This window comes from Taudactylus pleione, unplaced genomic scaffold, assembly GCF_031769625.1.
Source record: "Taudactylus pleione unplaced genomic scaffold, aTauple2 ptg000173l, whole genome shotgun sequence".
NCBI lineage: Eukaryota > Metazoa > Chordata > Amphibia > Anura > Myobatrachidae > Taudactylus > Taudactylus pleione.
The window spans coordinates 2,995,062-3,022,332 of NW_028284575.1; the positions used below are offsets into that span (position 1 = coordinate 2,995,062).

The 27,271-nt window shown below is 48.1% G+C and overlaps 2 protein-coding genes across 2 annotated transcripts in view; one reads left to right on the top strand and one right to left on the bottom strand.

Annotated features, from left to right (window-relative positions):
* Nucleotides 1-4,973: 4,973 nt before the first annotated feature.
* On the bottom strand, nt 4,974-22,771 carry DDX18 (DEAD-box helicase 18). The gene is made up of 14 exons (XM_088475492.1): nt 22,429-22,771; nt 21,417-21,587; nt 20,961-21,095; nt 20,661-20,796; nt 20,206-20,306; nt 19,678-19,877; nt 19,124-19,238; nt 13,658-13,797; nt 13,077-13,238; nt 7,608-7,760; nt 7,398-7,511; nt 7,226-7,282; nt 6,070-6,247; nt 4,974-5,866 (listed from the first exon to the last, which is right to left on the bottom strand). Exons 1-14 carry the CDS (start codon nt 22,514-22,516, stop codon nt 5,718-5,720), a joined length of 1,899 nt encoding a protein of 632 aa, XP_088331618.1. The 5' UTR covers nt 22,517-22,771; the 3' UTR covers nt 4,974-5,717.
* The window catches only part of ANKAR (ankyrin and armadillo repeat containing), a 101,791-nt gene continuing 97,288 nt past the window's right edge, over nt 22,769-27,271 (top strand). Inside the window, 1 exon segment of the mRNA XM_088475491.1 lies at nt 22,769-22,910. The gene's annotated coding sequence lies outside the window, so the exon portion shown is untranslated.

A 27,271-nucleotide genomic window follows, 5' to 3' on the forward strand; every position in this document is an offset into this window, starting at 1 on the left:
CCGACTCTCATCCTCCTCCTGAGGGGAGTCAGGGCCAGAGTGCCTCCTTGGATGATACCTCAGAATCTGAGGGTTGCGTGGACTGTGACAATACCACAGGATGCTTAAAGGGGTTACTGGGTAGGGGCTTCTCATCTTGCAACATGGTTTGAAAGGCATGAGATGTAGCCACCAGACTCTGCACTGAGTTAGAGAGTACGTCTACCCATGGTGGGGGTACTTGTATCGCCTGAACCTGTTGTGGCAACCCCAAAAGGGGGCATTACTGCTGGCTGCGATAACCCCATAGGGGGAATTACAGCCGGATCCGCTAGGCAGTCCACAATAGTGGCCAGTACCTGAGAAAAGGAAACCCAGGGGGTGACTAGTACCGGCTCTTGTCTGATGGGCCAGGTGGAGTATAATACTTACTACATAGCCCATCTTGTATCAAAGCCTCCTCACTTAAGCCTGCAGCACATAACTTGCATGATAGTATGTGGGCAGATGCCTGTTGTTACTCTTGCCTTTGCTAGACATAGCTGCAGAGTAAACGGCACACAATATGGCACTGCGTATAATGCAACCACTGTGTATGTAGGGTACTAGTAGGAATGCAACATACTGGTCATGTCTTATGCTTGGGTAAGCTGCAGGAGCACACAGCCCAAATATGGCACAGTGCAACGAACAACTGTATGTGACAAACCTCACAAATGTTTAGTTCTATAGATGTGAGGCACAGGAAAACCTCTGAATATACCTGTATGTTAGGGTAATAGTCAGGGAAAAACACTGGTCCTGACTGATTCAATTCGGGGGACTGTCTTAAGGCTGCACGGGGGTTCCCGCAATGTTGTACCCCAAAACCCCAATTCTGCACTTTCTTCTGCCTGCTATTCATAGGCGAATTGTATACGGCGATACTTTTCCGCCTGGCGAAATGACATCATCGGCGAAACTTTTTTGCCGATCTCTGCTTTTCGCTCCTAATTGAATACGGGCCTAAGCCTCCTCTGGTGTCACCATGCCTCTCAGAGTCTGAGATGTCTTCTGATGACTGAGAGATTGTGGATGTCTCTAACCCTGAGTCCCCTCCACTGGAGATGAAGACTTGTTTTGGGGTTACTTTTCCTGCTTTGGTGTGGACTGTCAGAGCCGTCTGGGTCATAGAGGATGACAAACCAGCTCCTCTGTTCCAGCAGGCTTGGATTGTACAAATAAAAGGGCTACTTCTGCGGCATTCCCTTTATCAGATCATTTAGTTGGTCACAGGGCTACAGCCTGGCGGACGCTTGGTAAGAGGTATCGACCTCAGCGACGTTTGGCTGTGTTATCCATTTCCTGAAGTTCATGGCACGAAGTGGAGCTCATCCCCTGCGGTGGATTCCCATGTAATACGGTTACTTACCAGTGCTACGTTACCTATGCCTACCATTTCTTCCATGAAGGTTAGGAAGGTGCCGGAAGTCTATATACCCTTCCCTCAAATACTTCTGGGGTTCAGATGACTTTGGTTGGTAACATCAGAGATGCAGCCACTTATATTAGGAGACTGCTCTGGTTATCAGTCTCCTGACTTCCAGTGTCTCGGCTGCAGCTGTGTCTCATTGCCATTTCCTATGGTTGCGTTCTTTGAGAGCAGATGCTGATTCCAAGAAAGGCCTACCATGCTCGTCATACCCTGGGGAAGTATTGTTCGGTGGACACGTGGGCAGCGGTTAATTCTGCGTTTCTGCCTTCGGCTGCAGCTTCAGCGAAGCCTTGCACCTCTTTTCGATCCTTACGTCCTCAAGGTTAGCCCACAGGTCATGCCTTCCCCAAGGCCGTCCGCTTCCAGAAAGGCTGTCAAACCCAAGAGTACAAGACGTCCTGCTTCCAAGTCTGAGGATAAACCCTCAGCCTAATGGGATGGGCTTCCCTCTGGGGGATTCCAGGGTGGGAGGCCAACTTCTTCAGTTCACCCAGTGTTGGTGTCAGACCACCGCAGACACCTGGGTAAGAGAAGTAGTCTCTCACGGGCACGCCCTCTCCTTCCGCAGAAGACCTTCCCATCAGTTTTTCTGCACAGGCCTTACAAATCCAGAAGGCCGTACAATCCTTGCTTCAAGCAGGAGTCATAGTACCTGTCCTGTTGCCCCAGACGGGAACGGGTTATTATTTAAATCTCTTTCTGCTTCAAAGACCGAACGGATCCCATCAGCTTATCAATCTCAAGTCCCTGAACAAATTCCTCAGGGTACCTCGGTTCAGGATGGAGAGCCTACGCTCATTTATACTGGCTATGGAACCTGGGGATTTTATGGTGTCACTGGATATTCAGGATGCATACCTGCATATTCCAATTAATTCGGCTCACCAGCGTTTTCTCAGGTTTGCTGTACAGCAACAACATTTCCAGTTTCCGGCTCTACCGTTTGGCCTCTCTACTGCACCACGGGTGTCTACCAAAATGATGGCGGTAATGGCAGCCCATCTGCGGCTGCAGGGCGTCCACCTGTTACCCTACCTGGATGACCTTTTACTGTTGGCAGGGTCTCCAGAGGTACTTCACCACCACCTACAGCTGACAATATGTGTGCTTCAGGCACACGGGTGGTTGATCAGTTGGAAGAAGTCCTCTCTGATTCCATATCAAAGGATGCTCCATCTGGGAGCTCGGTTGGATTCACAAAAGCAGCGGATCTTTCTGACTGCGGAAAAGAAGTCCACTTTGCAGACGCAAGTACGCAGATGCCTCCACAGTCCCCGAGTGTCCATCCACTCACCATGGATCCCAGTAACTGCATTGCTATCTACTTTCGACATGGTGGAATATGCCCAGTTTCATTCCCGGCCTCTACAGATAGAGACAGCTGGAAGAAATGACAGTTTGTGAAAAAAATAGACAGACAGACAGCGCTAGCATAAGTCACATACCATGCAGAAATGAACCTACACCATGGCACTATAATGAACTACGCAGACTCAAGGTGCATACACACGTAAAGATTTTCTGTCCAAGCATCCAACTAGTTGATTGGTTGGAATGAAAATCTGGTAAGGTATGAAAGCAAATGACAATCAGCAAGTTGCTCCCAAAGGCCGGAAAATGGACAAAAACTGTTTTGTTAAATGTTTGATCTAAACAATTTGTTCAAACTTGTCTGACGACCATTTTAATCTGTTTTCTGGCATTTAGGAGCAAATTGCTGATTGTCAGTTACTCCCATACGTTACCAGATTTTCATTCCAACCAATCAACTAGTTGGATGGTTGGACAGAAAATCTTTACGTGTGTACCCAGCCTCAGTGTCTGGTAGGCAATAGTGCTGCATACACTGACCCAAAAGGGAGAGGTATACAGGCGGACTGGGCGCACGCTGGCCAGACAGAACTGTGACATTTCCACCAAGAAAATGTCCACCGGAGACCTCAGAGGTGGCGTGGCCCGAGGAGAGTAGCTCAGTGTAGCCCGACCGCAATGGAAAGGAGCACTGAGCTGAGGAGCCGGCTGTTAAACAAGGAAGACTGCCTCCCCTGGCCGGCAATTAACCCCCGGGAAGCTGAAAAGCATCTCAACTTGTGTCCCTGGTGTTCAAAGTGGCAGCGCAGGGAACTTAATGCCGGGCTCCACATTGCAGTCATTCCCTGGTGTCCCCCGCACCCGGACGAATGGGAATGCTCCCAGCGGGTCACCACTCACAGTGACCCGCCGCTTACCTGCTCCCTGTAGTACCTAGACACGGCCCATGGATACTCGCGGGGTCCCTACTAGCCAAGACCCTTGAGGCCCGGATCAGTACGGGTGACGTAGCGGCATCGCAGACACCCCCCTCGACTGTCCGCTCTGCAGAAATGAAGAATCTTTAAAATAAAAAATCTTCAGGGGCCGACTCCAACCAGGAACCCAACGAAACTGAGGTGCCTCTGGCCCAGTAGCGGGGTATAGGAGGGAGACCCAGTGCCTCCTGGGAGAAAAGGGTCTCCCTGTGGAACCTATGGACCCTGAAGTAGAAATATACAGGTAGGTTTACTGGCTCACGACAAAAATTAACCCTGTGTAGGTATGGAATATAGATTGTAAGCTCCACTGGGGCAGGGACTGATGTGATGATCAAATATTCTCTGTAAGGACAGTTTGTCCACTTTGCACCAAAAGAACAACAGTCCTACAATCCCCAGGAAAGTTCTGATTTACCTGAAGCCGTCTGTCCTTGTTTGCTCTGTTGATACTGTTATAATTATAAGCACTAACTTGGTTGGAGGACATATGAAGATAGTTCTCTGCTGCAGGTCATTTCTTAATGTGGTTTGTGATTGGGGGTTACCGTACTACCCAGAAACATCAGTATTATGAAAGGGGCAGAATCTGTAGCAATCCTGTATCTCTTCATAGTAAAATCACAATGTGGATGTAGATTACACCCCACACCTGTATGTATATAGTGAAGACTGATTTAAAAGTACATTTATTAGGAAGATGGAGCAAATAATGTTGCTGAAATCCAACATGACTGAGTCAGTAATCGTTTGTAAATCAGATCTTTGGCCTTTTATTCTATGATTTTATCTAGTGCTATTTGCAGCACAAACTGCATGATAATAACAACGTATTACTAATGATTCATTATAGCATTACCTGGGAGTATCAGGATGTGCAGAAAATATTTGGAAATTTTTTTTTTCAGAGAACTGTTGGGCAGTATGGACGGTAATATACAGAGTATTTTGATAATAGGACAGTGGCTGTAAAATGTATAAATGTTTATATCACCTCCTGCAGTATGTAATCGCCCTACAGAGAAAATGTTAATAAACTATGGCCCTTTCCTACACATTCCCATCAAACCCTCCTCTGCCCTGGGGAGAGAGAGATGTATAGGGGGAGTGTGTCTGGGAGTATATATATTACAGCCACTGTCCTATTTATTATCAAAATACTCTGTATATTACCGTGTGTGTGGTCAATTCCTAAAATGTCAGTTATAGGTAAATGAACATTACAATACGTGAACATGTATCATGACACTTTATTCTGTGCTGTATTAGATCATATAACGCTACAGGCGGCAGCTGCATGTCACTGGCATGTAATATATGGATGTAATAAACTCTGGCATGGAAAACACCAAATAAATCAGGGGGCGTGGAATGTACAATCCTTCCCAATACAGGCAGTTTTCTTTTTCACAGCACATGAAAGGTGTAATAAGGATCCAACACCCCACATGTGGCATTCTGGGATTCCATCAGTAGGGGGCAGCAAATAATCCCTGCACCGAGTTATCACTGATTATCTGAGGGCACAGAAATCGTCCCCATCCGGAGGTCTTCAGTAACCATGGCCGATGGATATCGGGGGCAGGGTGCTGCTGTTCTTTCCGCCTTTTGCTCATGATGATGATTTTGTCTCATTAATCCCATGAACGTGGTCTAGGTCCTGGGAATTATATCACAAAACAAAGAGCACTCTGTCCAACATTTGCTATGAACGGGCATCAACAGCTGTAGACCATGCTGAGCAAAGTAATGATGGATCAGACCTGAATTACCTTAAAAACGGACCATCCAGCAACAGCGGATTTAAGGTGCGGGGAACAAATGAACCACTTTGTGTGCAACACAATCAGAATGGCACCGGGTGGTCAATATTATCTAACAAGGGACGTTTAACGAACGCCAAGAACAGTCCTCTGAAAAAATAGAATATTGTAAAAGGAGAATGTTTGGGTGGAGAATTCGAGGGGGGGGGACAATCAGCGCGTGAACTGACGCCCGTTACTCCGACCACCCTTGTTAATGTGTTTGAAGATCTTGGCTTTCTGCAGATGTTTGGTGTTCTGGTAGCCGAAGCCCCCGCCCCCTCCTCGTTTCTGGATCCTCTTCCCTCCGCTGCTGTTCACATCTGGGAAAATTGGGTTAAAGAAAACAATACGACAATCCGATGAGCATCACCTGACGCGGCCCACTTCTTACCTGCCAGGAACCGTCACTCCAAATCAGAGGCTGTGGCCAAACACTGAGAGACCCCCCCCCCTCCCATGTCTACAACCCAAATGTGGTCTGTACATCCCCCACGTCACAAATATCTACTCTGATAAAGGATACTGAGGTCAACATAAGGTGGGATCTGGAAGCCGAAGGACAGGCAGACTTTGGGCAGGTCCAGCGTGTTCACATCGAATATCTGCTTGTGGGAGTGGGAGTCGTAGGATCGGATATAGGCTTTGTAGGCTTCCTGAGCTGACTTGTGGAGGTAATAATTCTTTTCTATCAGTTTCTCCATCTGTAACAGAGAAACGTCACAATCATCCGAGGAAAAATGAACACTTCCAGCTACACAGTCTGTACGTGTGAGGGGTCACTAAACAGCCCTACATCGTGACCACATCCCCTCCCTCAAAGGGGTAACCCAGTCCCCCCCACTACCACCACCCAGGGTAAAAAGGAAAATAAATGAAACAAGAGGAAATCAAATGGTCTGTGCAGTTACTTTCTGACATAATTGGGGGTCTGATTATTCCACTAAGGTCTCAATTCTAAACATAGTTTTATTTTTTTACACTTGTAATAGACAGATTTACACACAGAGGACCTCATTCAGAGTCGGTCGCGAACGCTAAGCGCTCGCAACCGACTCGATGTTTTGGCCCTGCGCACGCGCAGCAGCCGCACTGCGCCAGCCCTGGAGCGAGAAATTCTCTCGCTCCGGAGCTCTCTACAAAAGGGGCGGCTGTCTATGGTGATCGACAGCTCGCCCCGTTTTGTAGGCTGGGCGGGGGGGTGGTTACACAAATGGAGGCGTTCCCAAGCGAACGCCTGCCGTTTTGTGGGCGGCCGCACTGACATCAGCAGTGATGTCAGTGGGGAGTTTCCTGCTCGATCAGAGCAGGAAGCTCCCTGGGGCTTGCGGTTGCCGAGAGCCAACCTTAGGGTCTCGTCGCAAGCCCCGATGGTCGCGATAGTCTTGACCATCGCAACCATCACCCTGGTCGCTAGCTAAGCTGTAGGTGGTAACCCACAGCTTAGCTAGCGACCAGGAGGCCGCACTAACAAAAAAAAGAAGCGGCCGCCCTCATTCAGAACAAGCGGCCGCTTCTTGCGACCGCCTCTGAATGAGGGCCAGAGTCCTCATAGTACAGAGATTCCTAATACTGGATACAAAAAAATAAAAAAAAAAGGGTCGGCTTTTCCACTCTCCATTTGGAACAATACTTCTTACAGGAGTTTAAAGAGCAAGACAATAATACAAAATAGAATGTACCTGAGATTGGATGTCCGAAATTTTACTCCAGGAAAATTCAAACTCATTCAGAGGCACCTAGAATAGAAACAAAGCGGTAACTCTGCAGCACAGATGTGTAAACATGCGTGTGCACACACCCAAACACATGCAAGGGTGCACTGTACATACAAGATGCACCAAGAGCGCCCACCTTTGCCTGCTTTAGGTAACGCAAAAATCCCAGCTCCTCTGGCCTCAGAATCAGCAGCGCGTGGCCCTTGCCATCAATCCCCCGCGCCGTCCTGCCGACCCGATGGATGTATTCCTGAGAGCAGGGAGAAGGGGGTTATTCCACAGACCAAGAGCAGATCCCTACAGAGCTCCATACATGGAGTTCTATTCTCAGAGCTAGCGGAGTCACCTTGGGATCATCTGGGGGGTCGTATTGGATAATCCAGTCCACCTCAGGGATGTCCAGTCCTCTGGCAGCTACGTCCGTGCACAGGAGGATGCCGGAGTCAGCGTTACAGAACTGGAAGAAGGTGGTGGTGCGTTTCGTCTGTTTTTGCTTCCCCTATAGATATGAAAGGCAGAAAGGTGAGCTGTGCACACCCAGGTCCCGGAGGCAAGGCAGCCAACCAGAGGACTCTGGGCCAGGCAGCCAACCAGAGGACTCTGGGCCAGGCAGCCAACCAGAGGACTCTGGGCCAGGCAGCCAACCAGAGGACTCTGGGCCAGGCAGCCAACCAGAGGACTCTGGGCCAGGCAGCCAACCAGAGGACTCTGGGCCAGGCAGCCAACCAGAGGACTCTGGGCCAGGCAGCCAACCAGAGGACTCTGGGAGTTATTCACACGCTGGCTGTAGAAAATTAATTTACTTATTTCCCTCTGATTAAGGCTCATCTGTAGCAAGCCTCAAAATATGGGAAACAGATCATTTTGAGCACACTCACACAGGTATTTTAGAGTGTATATGTAACTATTGTAGATTACTGTACTCCCATATGAACTAAGGTATCAGGTATATTACTTGTTATAAAAGTAAATATATATTAAAGAGATACAAACTGACCACTTTATTAGCTACGCCAATACAATTGCTCATTATCGTAATTATCTAATCATCATTCGTGTGGCAACTCAATGCATAGAAGAATGTACATATGGTGAACAGGTTTGGTGGTTGTTGAGACCAAACACTGGGTAGAAATATGATTTAGTGACTTTGACCATGGAATGATTGCTGATGCCAGACTGCTGATCTCCTGGCTTTTCATGCACAACAGTCTGTAGGGCTTACAGAGAATAGTGGGCAAAACAAAAAAACAAACTAAAAAAATCCAGTGATAGTCTGTTCTGTGTTGAAAAACAACTTGTTAATTAGAGAGGTGAGAACAGAACGGCCAGACTGGTTCCCAAGCCGACAGGAAGGCTGCAGTTACATAAATAACCAGGCATTACAACAGTCATACCCAGAACAGCACCTCAGAACCTAAGTCATGTTAAGCCTTGATGTGAATTTGTTACAGCAGCAGAACACACCAGATCCCACTGCTAGACAGCAAAGACCAGGAAGCTGAGGCTGCAGCCGGCACAGGGTCACCTAAATGTGGCCAACTAAAGATTGGGAAAATGTCACTTGGTCTGACGAGTCGGGGTTTCTACTGCAACATGCAGAGAGTAGGGTCAGAATTTGGAGTAAGCAAAAAGAAGAGTTATGGTAGACTTACCTTTGTTAACTTTCTTTCTTCGAAGTCCACAGGGAAGACAATGGTATAGGTGGTGGTTAGGAGGACTGTACACCAAAAGTTAAAACTTTTCTGTCCCAGGATGCTTTCACCCTATACCCCGCCCACAGCATGGGGCAATTCAGTATTGTCAACAAGCCCAAGGCAGAAGCAAGATAGGCGAGAAGGAAGACTGGTACGAAGCACAACAACAAAATAGAGAAGAAAATCGGTGATCAAGAGGAGAAACCCATAGAAGCTAGGTGCGTCAGGGCGGGTGCCCTGTGGACCCCATGGACTTCGAAGAAAGAGTTAACAAAAGGTAAGTCTACCATAACTCTTCTTTTCTTCTTCAGGATCCATAGGACTCCACAGGGGAGACAATGGAAATGTCCCAAAGCAGTTGTTCAAGGGCGGGGACACTCCTGAGCCGAGAATCTGACGTCCAAAGGAAGCATCCTGAGAGGCAAATGTATCGAAGGCATAGAACCTAAGAAAGGTGTGGACAGAACACCATGTGGCCACCTTGCATAGTTGTTCAGCAGACGCGCCACGGTGGGCTGCCCACAAAGACCCACAGAATAGAATGAGCATATACCGTATCCGGCACAGGAAGGTCGGCCTGCGTGTAAGCATGTGAAATAGTCATGCAAAGCCATCTGGCCAGAGTGTGTGCTAGCTGACCAGCCCTTCCTGTCGAATCCATATTAGGACAAAGAGGGAATCAGTTTTCCTGATGGAACCAGTACGGTCCACGTAGATCCTCAGAGAACAGGCGACATCTAAGGAGTCCTCACCTGCCGAGAGGTCTGGTGATTGGAAGGCAGGACGAGTTCAAAGAACAGCCCTGTCCTGATGAAAGATCAGAAATGGAGAGCGACAGGAAAACGCCCCCAAATCTGACACCCTACGGGAAGACACGATAGCCAGAAGAAAAAGAGAGTTTGCAGTGAGCCATTTGACGTCTACTGAGTCCAGGGGTTCAAACGGAGGTCCCTGAAGTGCATGGAGAACCACTGACAAATCCCACGGAGCCACAGGAAAGACAAAGGGAGGTTGTATACGAGGACACTCTGAAGGAAGGTGTGAACATCCGGCAGTGGAGCAATTCTGCGCTGGAACCAGATGGACAGAGCAGAGACGTGCACTTTCAGAGAGGCCAGGCGGAGTCCGAGATCCAATCCAGCTCGAAGGAAGGCAAGGATACGAGAAACCTGAGGGTCATAGCTTCTGGTAGCACATCATTGGAAGTCCCCAGGTTCCATAGCTGGGACAATAGAGTGGAGGGTTTCCATACAAAACCTGGACAATCTGATAAACTTGTTCAGAGACTTGAGATTGAGGATAGGCCGATGAGACCCATTTGGCTTCTGAACCAAGAAAAGGGTAGAGTAATCAACCGGTCCCTCGCTGTAACAAAAGGGATCACCCCCGAGTGCAGCAAGGACTGAATGGCGTCTGGAGGAGCAGGGCCTTGCTCGGGCCTGTGGCACAGGAGTTAATGGTATCGGTGGGTGTACCTGTTGTGGCAATCCCATAGGGGGAGCTACCACAGGGCCTGCTAGGCGGTCCGCAATTTTTGCCAACACCAGTGAAAGGGAAGCCGAGGGGCGTTCCTGAGCAGGGGCTGACTGACCTGGGGCAGTATAACAAGATGCACATAGGCCATCTTGAATTAAATCTTCCTGGATTAACCCTGCTGAACAGGACCTGCAAGAGACCAGTATCGGAGCAGCAGCCTGCTTGTTACCCTTGTCTTTGCTAGACACAGCTGCAAGGAGAGTATAAAACACAATGTGGCACTGAGCAGCATGCAACACCCGCAGTATGTGACAGCCTTCACAAATACAGGTAGATGTGAAGTACAGGGAACCTCCTATACACCAGTACCCCAGGGTTATTGTGAAAGAAAGAGAAAAACAGCAGCGCTAGCACAAGTCACACACAATGCAGAGTATAAAATAGAACTGCAGTGGGCACTAGATTCAACTACACAGACCGCAGGGGCTGGTAGGAGATAGCGCTGTATAACCTGGCCAGTAAATAACTGTTGGTGTCCAGTCCTCCTAACCACCACCTACCTATACCATAGTCTCCCCTGTGGAGCCCTATGGATCCGGAAGAAGAAATTATTCTATGGCTCCATCCTGCCTTGTATCAGTGGTCCAGGCTGCTGGTGTAATGATAAGGTGGGAAAGTTTTCTTGGCTTGCATTAGGCCCCTTAATAGCAAACAAGCATTGCGTACCTGTCACAGCGCACCTGGGTATTGCTCCTGACCTAGTGAGCCATGTCACACAGCACACGTCATGTCACGCTGGCACCAGGAACATGATAATGAGCTCTGTGCCATACCAGATCTCAGTACAATAGGGCACCTCTGGGATGTGGTGGATCAGGAGCTGCACTATGCCTATCATGTCATTATGGGCCACAGTATGTAAGGAATGTTTCCTGCACAATTCTGAAAGTTCCCTGCATCAGTATCATCCTCACTCTGGAACTATGGGAACCTCTTGACCAGCTGCTCCCAAACTTTCTTGAATCACAGGGGCCCAGAGCATCAGCATTTTTTTCACGGTGCCCCTTTAGGCTAATAGTTTCTCATTGAGAAATTCTGCAAAAAAAGATTAAAATTAGGAAAATTGGGCCGGATTCCAGTATTGCACAACCGCAAGGAAGTGGCTGTAAAATACCCCCCCCCCCAACTAAAACACAAATGCAGCAGGTGGTGTCTGTAGGTGATAGACACCTCCTGCATTGCATCTGCGATACGAGTGCTGCGTCCGTAGATGCTGTTTCGATCACAATCATCGAAGCTTACTCAACCTGGGCAGTCGAAACCCCTCTGTCAGGTCCAGGAAGTCTGCGTCCGATGACGCAGACCCTGGGCTCGGCCCACTTACAATAAAGGGGACGGCACACAACATTTTGAACAGCGGTCCAGGCCGCCGCCCCCCAAACGCTGCAGCTTGTCAGTCAGGCTGCATCTGATGGGGGACTGCGAGCAATCACGTGGGACCAGTTCTGTACAGATCAATAACAATCGGATATGTATGTAAACCATCGGGAATACGCACTTATCGGAAATCCGGCCCATTGTGCTTATATGGCCTCCTTAGGGTCAGTCATGTGGTGGTGGAAAATCTGTTTGTCCACATGGTATGCAGTCAGGAAGCAGACGGTCGAAATGCCGACCGCCGGCTTCTCGACTGTCATATCCCGGCAAGGTACTAATGATAGGCGTCGAAATCCCGACACCTATCATTAGCCCTACGCTGCGAGACCAACACCTGGTATACTGAACAAAGGTAAGCCGGACGGCGGCAGCGGACAGCCACGGGGGTGGGAGGGTTAGGCAACCCTGGGGGGAGGTTAGGTTTAGGCACCCCCTCAGGAGGGTTAGGGTTTAGGGTGTGGAGAGGGGAGTGTTTAGGTTTAGGCAACCCTGGGGGTAGGTTAGGGTTAGGCACACCTAAAGGAGGGTTAGGGATAGATTACATACTTACCGTGTCGGGATCTAGTCCTGTTGAGCTTCCAGCGTCGGTATTACATCCGCAGGGCGGATTTCATACCGATCCCGTCCACATATGTTATGATTGGGCAGTGACAGAGCTGGTGGCTGCCAATCGAATCAATCATAAGTAAATTGATTTGGCCCTGGACCACAAATCAGCAGCACCTCAGTTTGAGAATCATGGCTGTAGACTAGGGGTTGGGCAATATGCAGCCCCCCAGCTGTTGTAGAACTACACATCCCAGCATGCTCTGCCACAGTTTTGCCATTTGGCCTTGCTAAAACGGTTGCAAGGCATGCTGGGATGTGTAGTTCATCAGCTGGAGGGTCACTTATTGCCCACCCCTGCTCTAGATGGATACAGATCAGAATTATACATGTAAGGTACAAGGTCAACCAGTCTTCACTTTATGCCAGTGTTACAATGACTTCACTAATCCCCAATCTCCCCCAACCTATATTTTCTATATAAAATGTCCAGTAACCAATCATTACCACCCTCTGGTTGTTTTGTGCGATGATCAGTAGATTGATCCTGTTACATTGTAGCAGACTCTCCAATATAACTGGTAACGTGAAGAGCAGCATGGTACGGGCAGCGTATTGGGTATAAATCCCAGCTCCGGCTATAGGCACAAGATACTCACGTGAATGGCCATCACTGACAAGTCGATGTAGTTGAGGAGCTCATAATGGAATTTCACAGACATGCAGGAGGAGAAGAAAACCATCATCTTCTTCTTTCGGTTTTTCCTCAGGAAGGTGAAGAGCAGCAGGAACCTCTTCTCGGAGGAACAGACCACGTAACCCTGATACGGAAACACACGGCATTGTGCAGTCAGCAACTGTAACGAGCTACACGACCCCTCGCTGTGTGCATCATGTAATGAGAATATTTGTGAGCATGACACCCCCCCCCTCAGATGAGCAGAGGAACAGGATGCTGGCAAGAGCACCAGATTACCAATGCATCCCTTTCCTAGTGCCTCGCACTGCAGACCATTACACCTACAGATCCCACGCACAGCATATCACTACTGCGCTAATCTGGCCAAAGTAACAACAGGTGCGTCATATCGCTGTGACCGGGGGCCTTCAATCTCCAGAAATCTGACGGTGCAGTCTCGCCGTGCACATAACCGGGCGCAGGAGGTTACAGCAATCACCATCATGTAGCATCTGACACCTGAATCAGTGAGATTGTATAGAATCTCAGGGGTTTCCTCACCTGCTCCAGACCCTCCACTGTGGCCGTGTCCTTATGATCATCCACACCCACATAAAGTGGTTCCTTCTTGAGTGAAATCCGGGCCAGGTCCTCCACCTTCCGGGTCTGCGTGGCAGAAAACAGCATGGTCTGCCTGCGTTCTAGGAGGAGAGGGAGAAGCGCGATCATTCCTGGGATTCAGTGGATGGACCCGACACAGCTGTACAGAGATACCCCTATATATTATTAGATATGCGACTCCCCTTCTATGCGTTATACGGATACCAAGAGTTCTGTGGCCATAAGGCTGTAGGCCGAGTCACAGTAATCCAAGACAACTTCTAGGATCTGTAATAACTTATGGTAGTAGTGTAATAAGGACAGAACAGATTCTTATACAAGTATAGATAGATGCTCAATATAAAACATTTCCTTCCTCCAGGCTCTATATAGACTGAGCTACATGTCTGTATACCTCTATATGCTATGCATGTGCAGCCGTATACGACTTCTATATGCTCTGTGTACAAGTGTACATACAGCCATGGCCAAATATTTTGAGAATGACACAAGTATTGGTTTTCACATAGTCTGCTGCTTCAGTGTTTATGATGGCAATTTGCATATACTCCAGAATGTCATGAAGAGTGATCAGATGAATTGCAATTAATTGCAAAGTCCCTCTTTGCCATGACAATGAACTTAATCACAAAAACATTTCCACTGAATTTCAGCCCTGCCACAAAAGGACCAGCTGACATCATGTCAGTGATTCTCTTGTTAACACAGGTGAGAGTGTTGACGAGGACAAGGCTGCAGATCACTCTGTCATGCTGATTGAGTTAGAACAACAGACTGGAAGCTTTAAAAGGAGGGTGGAGCTTGAAATTATTGTTCTTCCTCTGTTAACCATAGTTACCTGCAAGGAAACACATGCAGTCATCATTGCTTTGCACAAAAAGGGCCTCACAGGCAAGGATATTGCTGCTAGCAAGATTATACCAAAATCAACCATTTATCAGTTCATCAAGAACTTCAAGGAGAGAGGTTCAACAGTTGTGAAGGCGGCTTCAGGGAGCCCAAGAACGTCCAGCAAGTACCAGGACAGTCTCCTAAAGTTGATTCAGCTGCGGGATCAGGGCACCACCAGGGCAGAGCTTGCCAAGTAATGGCAGCAGACAGGTGCGAGTGCATCTTCACGCACAGTGAGGCGAAGACTTTTGGAGGATGGCCTGGTGTCAAGAAGGACAGCAAAGAAGCCACTTCTCTCCAGGAAAAACATCAGGGACAGACTGATATTCTGCAAAACGTACAGGGATTGGACTGCTGTGGACTGGGGTAAAGTTATTTTCTCTGATGAATCCCCTTTCAGATTGTTTGGGGCACCTGGAAAAACGCTTGTCCGGAGAAGGAAAGGTGAGCGCTACCATCAGTCCTGTGTCATGCCAACAGTAAAGCATCCTGAGACCATTCATGTGTGGGGTTGCTTCTCAGCCAAGGGAGTGGGCTCACTCACAATTTTGCCTAAGAACACAGCCATGAATAAAGAATGGTACCAAAACATCCTCCAAGAGCAACTTTTCCCAACAATCCAAGAACAGTTTGGTGATGAACAATGCCTTTTCCAGCATGACAGAGCACCTTGTCATAAGGCAAAAGTGATAACTCTCAGCCATTCACTGTTGAAAGCAATGATTGGTATTTAATGCAAGGGGAAAATACAACTCCTTTAAACCACATGAATTGCATTGTTCGGATTCTGAAATGGAAACCGAAAAATTAATTGCAGTCAGATGTGTTTTATGTGTAATCCTCAAATGTGTTCTGTTGTGTCAACTATGGGGACTTTTATAGTCATTGTGGGTTTTGGATCATTTATGTGTAAGTGTACTATTTTGGCCTTCTGAAATATTTGTAGGTATGTGGTACTGATCTTTTAGTTTAGTTAAAATTGAACAAGTCTGTAGTTGGCAGAGAGTAGGCCATATGCAATGATTACTAACTAGGGTCCAAAGTGCTCTTAGTCCTCCACTGAGCATTTGGGCTGACTGACTAAGTGAAAGATATTTACTGCTAATCTCCCTTGAAAGAAGAGTAGTATCTCAGCTACTGCAAATGTGAAGAATAGCTTTGCATGACACTCCGTTCTGCAAAACAAGGTCCGATGAAAAGAGACCTCACACATATTTTATGGGAGAGTTTAGCTGCCCAATGGGATGGCTGTAGAATAACACCCATTTAAATCTTTCTCCTAGACGATGTCCCACCGCTAGTGTTATAATCTCCTTTATGTATTTTAGGTGTAGCAATTGTTTAGTGATAGGTATGATGGTTATCAGCACAATGTAGTTTGCCTTTCTATGCTTACCAAGGTTAGTTGGAAAACTGTATTGGCTTGGGATTGTTGGGCCACAGTATCACCTTCTTAAAAATAAGAAAATAAATTTGACCAATTAGAACATTGAGCTAAAATGTGCCTTATGGCTGGGAATTGCTTGGTAAACTTAGGGCCTGTTTCAGCGTTGTACGCACTAGCATAGCTACTGTGTCATTGTACGCGGCGGCTGTGTTACAATATGCAAATGCCGCAGGAGGGGTCTTGTGTAAATGGACGCCCCCTACCGGCTTCTGAGATCAGATGCTGACTCCGGAGGCGCAGCATCGGATCGTTTGCGTGACCTTCGGACATCTGAGTGACCATCTGGTAATCACACTGGAGAGGCCAGGAAATCTACGTTGGAAGACGCAGACCCTGGCCTCAGCACACCTTGAAAACTGTGCCGACGCGCACCCAATTTCAAAAACACAGCCCGTTGCCGCCCGTCCCAGTCCCCAAACGGCCACAGCATGTCAATCATCATCTCAGACACAGATCAGCACGTGCAATACAGATGCTGTGCATGCGCCGATCGGCAAGTGTTGGAGTTGTACGTAAACCATCGTGCTTTCATACAACTCTGAATCAGGCCCGTTGTAATTACAATGAAAAACCCTGTATTTCCTGCACTAGATAGGTTACTGTACAATGACTTTTACAGAATAAATGCATGGGGTCTCTTAAATAGTCAACATGTTAATTAAATGTTTCACATTGTACCCCCGGTATAGCTTTTAGAGGAGACTGAAACCCATGGCCGAATTGTAATACTTGGTTGGCTAGGAAGCTTACCGGGAAGAGGTGTTTTATTTACAAAGACCAAATCCATTACAGATTTTCATTCTCCCCCTTCTTCCTATATTGTCCAAAACAGCTGTGTATTTTTTTGGGAATTTCTTTTACCAATTGACACTGTTATCAACGACTCACTAAATGAAACAGACAGATCTATATAGTACAGTCTAATGTAGGTGCCACTTAAGGTTACAGTAACATTTGTAGTAATTATTGTCATTTTAAGTGTGTAAAAAATCTTACATGAAATAGCTGTCTTTAGTCATACATTTTATGTTGTTGTGTTCTTTGTTCCTATCCCAAGAGCCTTACTGTAGATGTGCCCGAAATTATAGGACTGTCCTATTTGTCACCTTAGGATATTGTGCCTAAAGAAGTTCTATTTTACAGACCTTTTTTAGTCCAGTCAGTGTTATTTACACTACCTGTGTGTTTCCATGTTGCATAAGCCATAATTGGTATTGTGTATATTCCACAAGCATATACATACAAAAGCCATATACCTTGTACAATCTTAAATATGATCATATGCTTTTGTTTAGATACAACATGGTACATAATGTCAGTTTGAGGGGTATTATGCTTCTATAGGTCTAGACAAATAGTTTTGCATGCCTTCTGTTAATCTTCATATCCTCCATCCATCCTAATGCCTAATTTCTAAACTAATTAGAAATTTAGAGAAACCCCAACAGTAGTTATTTTATGGTCTTGCTGTTTGCAGCTGCTATCATTGGTTAAAAACCTGGTTTCTCTGCGAGGATACCTCCCTGTTACCGGCAGCCTAACGGTGCCAGCGTATAGTGATTTGATCTGGGAGGGGGGGCCCAGCACAGCCTCTCAGAACCCCCAATGACTGTTACGTCTAACACTATCCTAAGATGATGATATATTTTTAACCATGAGCTTCATAAGGTTAAGCTGTTTTTGCTTGATAAATAGACTATATGGTCAGTTTCAGTCAGTAACTCCTTGGCCAGCATACCCCAACCAAAGGGTGAAGTCTTACAGGCATTTTTTACTCCATGTTTAAAGCATAGTTTCTAATCACTTCAAATTGAGATCAATCATTACAGTGACTAAAATGGTGAAGTCTTATGAGCGCTTTAATCATGGGGTGGTTTTTAAAATACTGGCAGCAATGTTTGGGCAAGTGTCCAAAGTGCACAATAAAATGTTTTTGTTTTTTTAACATTTTATAGAAATTCAAACTTCTATTTCATCAGACCCTGGGGGTGATTTATCAAATCTTGGAGAGACATAAAGTACCAACCAATCAGCTTCGGTCATTTTACAGGTTGTGTCAGAAAAATTACAGCTAGCAGCTGATTGGCTGCTACATGCTCCTTCCTCCCCGTCTACCCCATCTGTGTCACGCCTGTTTGTCTGCCCCTCCCCTTTAGAATGTAAGCTCTCATGAGCAGGGCCCTCTACCTTCTTGTGCTTCTCCTTACTTATACTTTCACCTACTCCTTACTCCCCACTAGGGCACCTAACACTTGGTTGCTTATGCCCAGCTGCTTATTTGAGTGTTACGATCGATAATGCAGCAATGTATGCAAACCATGTCCTTGTCCTGCATTGTATTGTATTGTAAGTCACTAGTTTCTTGTTCACTTATTTATGTGCTATGTAAGGCGCTGCGGAACACTTGTGGCGCCATATAAACAAAAGCTGATGATGATGATGATAACTAAGTGGCTCGGGGAACAAAACATCGAAATTTGGGGTCCATGGCCAGGAACTCCCCAGACCTTAATCCCATTGAGAACTTGTGGTCAATCCTCAAGAGGCGGGTGGACAAATAAAAACCCACAAATTCTGACAAACTCCAGGCATTGATTAGGCAAGAATGGGCGGCCATCAGTCAGTATGTGGCCCAGAAGTTGAGTGACAGCATGCCAGGGCGGATTACAGAGGTCTTCAAAAAGAAGGGTCAACACTGCAAATATTGACTCTTTGCATAAGCTTAATTGCCAATAAAAGCCTTTGACACTTATGAAATGCCTATAATCTTACGTCAGTATACCATAGTAACATCTGACAAAAAGGTCTAAAAACACTGAAGCAGCAAACTTTGTGAAAACCAATACTTATATCATTCTGAAAACTTTGGGCCATGGCTGTATGCTACTTCTATATGTTCTATACTTAGGTTCATATCCTTCTTTATACTTATTTATTAACATTTACTTATATAATGCCGAAATATTCTGTTGCAAAAACAGTATAGAACAGTTATAAGCCAAGCCTATGCATACATATTCTATATGCTCTATGTATATGTCCAAACATTTCCTCCATAGGCTCCTTACTTGGCAACAGGTTAATGATCTGTTTCATTTCTTGTTCAAAGCCGACTTCCAGAATACGATCGGCCTCATCGATCACCAGACACTGGAGGTTCTTGTACATGAAGCCTGGGGTGTTCTGCAGAGAGACACATAATGGTGGGGACATATAATAATATATCTTTATATACAGGGAGTAGTAGTATGTATACTAGAGCTTCTCATATGATGAGGGTAAACTACTCATCTACAAGTACAGGGGAGGAAGGTTACAACTACTACTATTCTCTGGTAGCTACGTCACCACGATGCGGCTCCCAATCTTCCCATAGCGCCACGACTCCCTAACCTCCCATATTGTCACCACGCTGCGACTCCCAAACCTCCCGTATCGCCACCACGCCGCGACTCCCAAACCTCCCGTAATGCCACCACACCGCGACTCCCAAACCTCCCGTATTGTTACCATAAATCATGCCACCAGCAGAGACAATTATTCTCTACATCACAGCATGTCAGCCTATGGGGGATCTATGAAAAGCCCAACAAGCATATCTACCTACTGCACATGAACCTACCTGCATGTGATCCAGGAGTCTCCCTGGTGTGGCCACAACAATATTGACCCCATTGGCAAGTTTCTGAGCCTCTGCGGATCGATTGCTGCCCCCCATTATCAAACCATAGGTGTGAACGTGATGGGCCATCAGCTCCTTCAGAACCCCGTATGTCTGCATGGCCAGCTCCCGTGTGGGCGACAGGATCAGGACGCCAGTTCCTGGGGGAGGAAGAAGGATTACATGGGAGTGGGCACAGATAATACGCTCCATGGTTGCCCTAGACTTGGAAGCATACCCACCAAAAACATTTATCAGACGCTATATAAATAATGCGGAGTTTCTCGTTTAGTATATATTATTGTACAGGTCTCCCAAACGGAGAATGCAATTATCTGAGGGTGTAATAGTCACAGATCTACAGGCATCACAGTAGGGTGAAATAGGGACATATATAAGCAGCATAAAAGATCCTTCACACAATGTCTTTATAGTAAACCTAACCTTACAGCTCAGCGTTCTCCATTTCTAATCAATAATGTCTCTTACCGTTGCGTGGCATAAACTTCAGCTTGTAGATCAGTTCTATGGCCGGGATGAGGAATGCCAGTGTCTTACCACTACCAGTACGCGCAGCTGCCAGCACATCCCTAGAGGAAGAGGAAATACTTTGACTTCTCTCTAAGCCAATAGACAGTATAAAACATGGGGCACCTGGGCGGCGGCGGAGGTTAACAAAGCTATATCACTGTTGTCCTCACACTGCAGGAGACTCCGCACTAACATAACCAGCAGTCACCCATGCGTAGCGCACCGCTGTCATGTGCAAAGTGAGCAACTAGGAAACAAACAAGGGGTCCAAGAGTTATTAGGAACCAGGACAGGCGTGAATCAATCATAAGCGCTTACAAAGAGGTGGACACACGTTTAAGAGACATCCGTCCAGCCTTGCAATAGAGTACTTGCGAGCAGTCAGATATAAAACACACGTGTAACGGCCTCACCTTCCCTCCAGGAGGGGTCTGATGGATTTATGCTGGATCTCAGTCATATGTGTGAAGCCCATTTCAGAAATGGCTCTCAGCGTGTTCTCATTGACGAGGTCAGAGAGGGAAGAGAAAGCGGTGTCCTCGAACGCCCCTAAATATAGAGTAGCATCAGTACTTATATCACAGAAGAGGGGAAAAAATGCACAGTGTTGTGTCATTTAAAGTAAGCAGCGAAGTAAAACGGATGTCGCTCTGCAATGAAACCCAGACACTACCTGTGATCCTCAATCACTGTTCATTTCAGCACCACTGTACCTGTCAGTCCCATTGGTAAACTGGACTCCTCTTCTTCATCTTTATCACCTGTGACCCCTGCTGACTGTCCCTCCTTCACACTGTCATCCAGCGCTGCAGGATCATCCTCTTCCTCATTCTTTGGTCTCTTTGCATCTGTGAGGGATAAATAAACATAATGAGCAACAATGGCGAGCATCTCCCGTGAAAGTGTTACACAGATCTGTACTCGGTGTTCCAAGAGTACAAATTGTTTAATAGAGACGTGGTAAGGAATGAAATCCCAATAATATAGTATACCCCCCCCACCCTCCGACTGTATCTGTGGGCTGCAAATCACGGCAGACTCTGCCTGGATACCGTGATTGCACATCGCAACCATTAGTAACACCTATAATGGAAGGAGGTGTCTAGACATGTATGTAAATAGCAGCAACACAGGACGTGGTTCTGTATAACCATGGGATGGACCCCCACCTGTTTCTTCCGTCTGCACCACAATCTTTCGTTTCTTCTTCTTCTTCTTGGCGGCGGTTAGATGCTGGGGGATGTCGTCCACCTGCCCATTGGCCGGGGCTGAGTTTATCTTAGGACTGGTGATCTCACTGTTCTCCTCGTCCACCGCAGACTCTGCTGCCGCTGTTTTATCTGCCAGAGACAGAGCAAATGAGAAAAGACACATTATCATCAACATACACGTTCTAGCTGTCATCGCGCCAGATATTACTCCGAACTGAAGAAAGAGTGTTGACTGGGAGTGAGAGGGGCACCGGGTCATTCATGATTTCCATGTACTGGGCTCATGCGGAGAACTTCTGAGGGCCTATTCATTAACACACAATGGCTCCAGGTAACTTGTGCATCTAACTCGTTGTGCGTTATGGTGGACACCAATGGTAAATGGGCATGGGGCGCTGCCTGACTGGGCGTCACGGGTCCCGACGCTACTTTCCTGGGTTCCATGGGCAAGGACGTGGCCTGTCTGGGGGCCAAAGGCCTCGACGGGCGACATGGGTGAGGGCGCTGCCCGCCCGGATGACACAGGTGAAGGCGCTGCCCGCCCAGATGACACAGGTGAGGGCCCTGCCCACCCGGATGACACAGGTGAGGGCGCTGCCCTCCCGGATGACACAGGTGAGGGCGCTGCCCTGCCGGATGACACAGGTGAGGGCGCTGCCCTCCCGGATGACACAGGTGAGGGCGCTGCCCTCCCGGATGACACAGGTGAGGGCGCTGCCCTCCCGGATGACACAGGTGAGGGCGATGCCCGCCCAGATGGCACAGGTCAGGGCGATGCCCGCCCGGGCAACATGGATGAGGGCGCTGCCCGCCCAGGCGACACGGGTACACTCACTGTAGTGAATAGGCCCCTCAGTGTGTTATTACCAGTATGCAGCAGCTCCCCGATAGCGGGGTAACGTGCAGCTCCGGGCACATGCAGCAGATGACACTCAGGGGCCTCCTCCCCTTCTCCCCCGGGATCCCTCACCCTCTAACTGTCGCTGGTTCCTTTGCCGGATCTTCTCGTTCCTCTTCTGGAGCTTCCTCCTCAGCAGCTTCATCTGCAGATCCGCCATGCTGGCTGTACACACACGTGCGGGACCACCCGGAACTGACGTCACACCGACAGCAGGCGTCCCGGGACTGGGGTGCCCTCAGAGATGCCTGACCGGAACCAACACTGCGGGGTCCTGTCGGGAGGAGACCGGGGTGCCCGCAGAGAGGGGGAGGGACGCTGCTCTGTGAGAAAAATATTTTCGGTGAAGATAAACTTGAAAGTAATAAATGAAACTTGCTCCCCAGTGCCGGAAGTGACGTGTAGCCAGAGCGGAAGTGACGTGTAGCCAGAGCGTTCCCCCGGGTTACCTAGCAACGCAGCGCTGTGTATATTATAATGCCATTACCAGCAGGCGCTGCCGCTGTCTGTAGCCGGTGCTGGGTCACTATAAGCGGGGGGAGGCGCCGGTGCAGGTAACGGTCCTTTAGTCACCCACTAATCATTCCCAGTCACTGTTACCTCTGCACACCATCATCTTGCAGATGGATTAAGCCTTAGAGACCGCTAAAGTACCAACTAATCAGCTCCTAACTGTAATTTTTCAAGCACAGCCTGTAATATAGCAGGAGCTGATAGGTTGGTACTTTGGGTCTGATTTAGACCCGCTCGCTAGGATGCGTTCGCACGCAGCCAGACGATTAGTTTGCATTCTGCGCATACGTACGCATCGCAATGCGCCTGCGCGAACCAGTGCGTGCAATCGGGAAGCGATCGCTCACTGCGCATAGACAGCCTGGCTGTATGAGTGACAGGAGAAGCTGTTTGTGAGTGGTGACGGGCCGGCCATTAAATATGGGGGAGTGGAGGTGCGAACGCAGGCGTGCCTGAGCGTCTCAACGCCGTTTTAGAGGCGTGCATAATTAAGAGGCAGCGTCATAGTACACGTCACTTGGCTAAATTTTTACACTGAAGCACTCGCCGTGCTTGCGGTAGGGTATAGTCAACCACAAGTGCTGCGATCGCATCCCATGGTACCTGATGTTACCGATGGTTGCATACACTTCCTGGAGATGACGTGCGCAAGTGGACGTCTTAAGACAGGCTCGTGGGTGTCTGCATACACAGGGCGATCGCATGCTAAGACATAGTGGGCGTACTAATGCCTTGCCGAATTTGCATACGCATCTAGCGAGCGGGTATGAATCACGCCCTTCGTCTACATCCAAGGCTTAGTACATCTTTCCTCTGGACTCCTTTCATGGAGCATGAATAATGTCGCAGCCGCCTCCTAGTTACTCCAGTTGGATCCCACCAAGTCAGAGCAACTGTGACCATTCCACAATTCATTCCTCCCCCCTCCGTGACCATCCCACCGCCCTCCCCCACCTCTGTGACCATACCATGGCTCCCCCCCTCCGTGACCATTCCATGGCTCACCATCTCCGTGACCATACCATGGCTCACCCCCCTCCGTGACCATACCATGGCTCACCCCCCTCCGTGACCATACCATGGCTCACCCCCCTCCGTGACCATACCTTGGCTCATCCCCCTCCGTGACCAATCCGTGGCTCACCCCCCTCCGTGACCATACTATGGCTCATCCCCCTCCGTGACCATACTATGGCTCATCCCCCTCCGTGACCATACCATGGCTCACCCCCCTCCGTGACCATACCATGGCTCACCCCCCTCCGTGACCATACCGTGGCTCACCCCCCTCCATGACCATACCATGGCTCACCTCCCTCCTTGACCAATCCACAGCTCATGCCCACCATTACCATCACACAGCTCATCCACTTCAGTGACCATCCCACAGTTCATCTCCCGCCATGACCATCCCATAGCTATTACAGTTGAAGGAAAGTGGCATTTGGAGGGAATAAATAATAAATAGTATGGCAATGCATGTCACAGGGAATGTACCATTCTCTTATGTAATATTTAGAAAAACGCAGGTGCATAAGCAATGTCGTACACATGTAAGAAGGCAGCAGTGGGCGTCCTTATGCTTGGGTGGTCCTTGGAGCAATTAGCATATTTTCGCAGCTGCGTTGCTTTCAAAATTGCAGTAGTGTTCATCTCTGAATCACAGGTGGATCAGGGGACTTCATGTGCAAGTATGGATGCGCAGACGCAAGTTAAGCACGCCTCTTTTAAAATTCTCTTTTGGCTACATACACACTTAATGTAAATACTATAAAGTGTTGTATGTACAAACAGAAGGGTAATCCATAACACAGGCGGGTCACTAACCGGGTCACAGCAGCTTCTAGCGACTGGGGAAACTTGTCATTCCCAAAAAGTAATACTAGAGAACAAACAATGGACCTGATTTGGAGTCGCGCACTTTCTGCAGCCACTTTTCCCTATGGATGCGGCATTGTAATCCCTTTCATACGCTGATGCTGAACTGAGGGCCTGATTCAGTGATTAATCCAAATCCCGTTGCAACTGCGATTCCGTACTCAGTGGACTTTGTGAAATCTGCTAATGACTTAGCTGATATCTTGTGCACTGAGACGCTCACCACCGGCGCCTGACAACTGCCGCTTATGTAATAAAGCAGGAACATCAAAAGCATCGGTCACACATTAAACTTCCGAGTAAGTCTATGCTCACTCAGGCAGAGCGTCTCTCCCAAAATGCTGGTGGCCTCTCCAGTTGCGTACGAATTCGCAGAGGTTCACTACAGCGTGCCCAGAAAAACGGTCCTGACCTGCCATTACCTCCCCCCCAAATGCTGATTACCTCTCGCTCACTTTGCAAATTAATCCTCTCTGCGGCCACCATCGCTAAGTCATCACCATGTGTGTGCAGTGCAGCTTTGACTCCTGCGCAGTGGCACAAAAAATCACTCCACTGTGTCCAACGTGAATCCTGTGCCCATCACCTTCCTTCAGGATCACTGCATCTGTATCGGGATGTTAAAGCCTAAACTAGCCTAGTAAAAGAGGCCGACCTTCAATTAGTCCTTGTCTAGGTAATCGCATGACCACCTAGGCGATCACGTGATCACCTACAGTAGGCGCAAGTAGCCAGAAGCCAAGCAACAGCTTTAACTACAAGTGGCTACCTGGCTGCAGTACCCATTTGGCCACTTAGAGGTCTCTGGTAACCAGACGTCCACTGGTATCTGGGAAGGAGTTTGGCTTTGTGCATTTGAATCTACCACATACTGTATTTCAAGTGTAAAATGTGTTTCTCACCTTGGCTTCAGGCGTTAGCAGTGATTCCACAGTAAACAATACGGTTATCCACGTTCCTGTATGTAAAATGTATCACTTAGGATTTTAGTTCTACTATTATTCGTGAGCTACACAAAGGGCCTGAAGTAATCGCTGCTGCATTCTCTCACGGATCGCAGTTGCTAAATTATACTAATGCCTTACGAATCACAGCCGAGCATAGGGACGCCCACTGCTGCCTTCTCATATCCGTCCGACGACGTACAACATCGTAAACATCGGTACTATCGACGCACATCGGGCAGTCAGGCAGCATGTAAGGCAAGTCTGACCAGCCACAAACACCGCAGCTCTCCTGTCACGCAGAGAGCTCATGCGTTTAAACGGTCAGACACGTGTGCAATTATGATTTTTAAACAAGAAGTTCTGACTCAATGTTCATCGTTTCACAACACAGATAGCTGAAAAGAAAATCTCATGCCTTGCCTCTTTGTATTTTCAGAGAAGAGGGTATGGGATTTAAATCCGCTCAAGACTAAAGCTGGCCACACACAAGGCGATCTGCACACGATCAGCCGATGTGTACGATTTGTGTACGATTTCCCTTGAAACTCTCCCCGGCAGCTCTGCACACGATTTGGTGTCCAATCTTCATACGATCTTTCCTGCATCCAGACTGTCACAGTGCATCGCCTCCTAGATTGTCAGATCTGCCCTACTGCATGGCAGATCTGACGATGCGATGTGCGACCAGCGGGGACGCGCATCGTGATCGTGAGTGGGGACTCACGATTTACTCAGGATTTGGCCATATGTTACACGATCTGTCGTTCCAATGCGTCGGGATCAGCCAGATCGGGTAAAATATCGCTATGTGTGTGGGCAGCTTAAGTTGAGATAGGTGTAGTGTAAAAACACAATATAACTATCCACAATGAGTTTGCCAACTATTGTATAATGTATCAGCTTTAAGAATAACTTAACATGATTACTAGCGCTGGCGGTGCACCAGGGAGTAGAAATTTAGAATTAATACAGGAACTGGTCCAAGTTGCTTACCAGAGAAAGCTAGACTCCTTGGGCCTGATTCAAACCCACTCGCGAGCGGCTGTCCGCTCGCAAGTGGGTCGATGTTATGGACTGAGCATGCGCACGACGGAGGGAGCTCCGTCGTGCGCATGCGCCAGACGCGACGAGCGAAGGAAAGTCCTTCGCTCGTTGTGTCCGATCAAAGGGGGCGTGCTGTCAATGTTGATTGACAGCACGCCCCCTTTGGTGGGCGTGCCTCCCTGACGGGGGCGTTCCCACGGGAACGCCTCCCGTCAGAAGCCGGCCCACTGACATCACTAGTGATGTCAGTGGGAGTGATTTTGGCTCCGATAGAGCCAAAATCACTCCGGAGCTTGCGGTTGAAAACCTCAACCGCAGGCTCCGGCTCGCAATTTCGATGGTCGCGATGGTCTCGACCATCGCGGCCATCACAATGCACGCTCGTATAGCCTGTGGGTGGGGACCCACAGCTATACGAGCGTCCAGTAGGACGCTCCATGAAAATGGAGCCTGGCCCTCATTCAGAGCGTGCGCTTTGCTCAGAGCGTACGGCTCTGAATGAGGGCCCTTGTTTGGTGACTCTTACAGTATCT

Coding starts and splice junctions, on each gene's coding strand:
- DDX18 (XM_088475492.1), bottom strand. CDS start 22,516: ATGGCGGATCTGCAGATGAAGCTGCTGAGGAGGAAGCTCCAGAAGAGG. Junction 20,307..20,660: donor AGACCCCTCCTGGAGGGAAG/GTGAGGCCGTTA, acceptor CTCTTCCTCTAG/GGATGTGCTGGCAGCTGCGC. Junction 19,878..20,205: donor GAAGTTTATGCCACGCAACG/GTAAGAGACATT, acceptor TTCCTCCCCCAG/GAACTGGCGTCCTGATCCTG.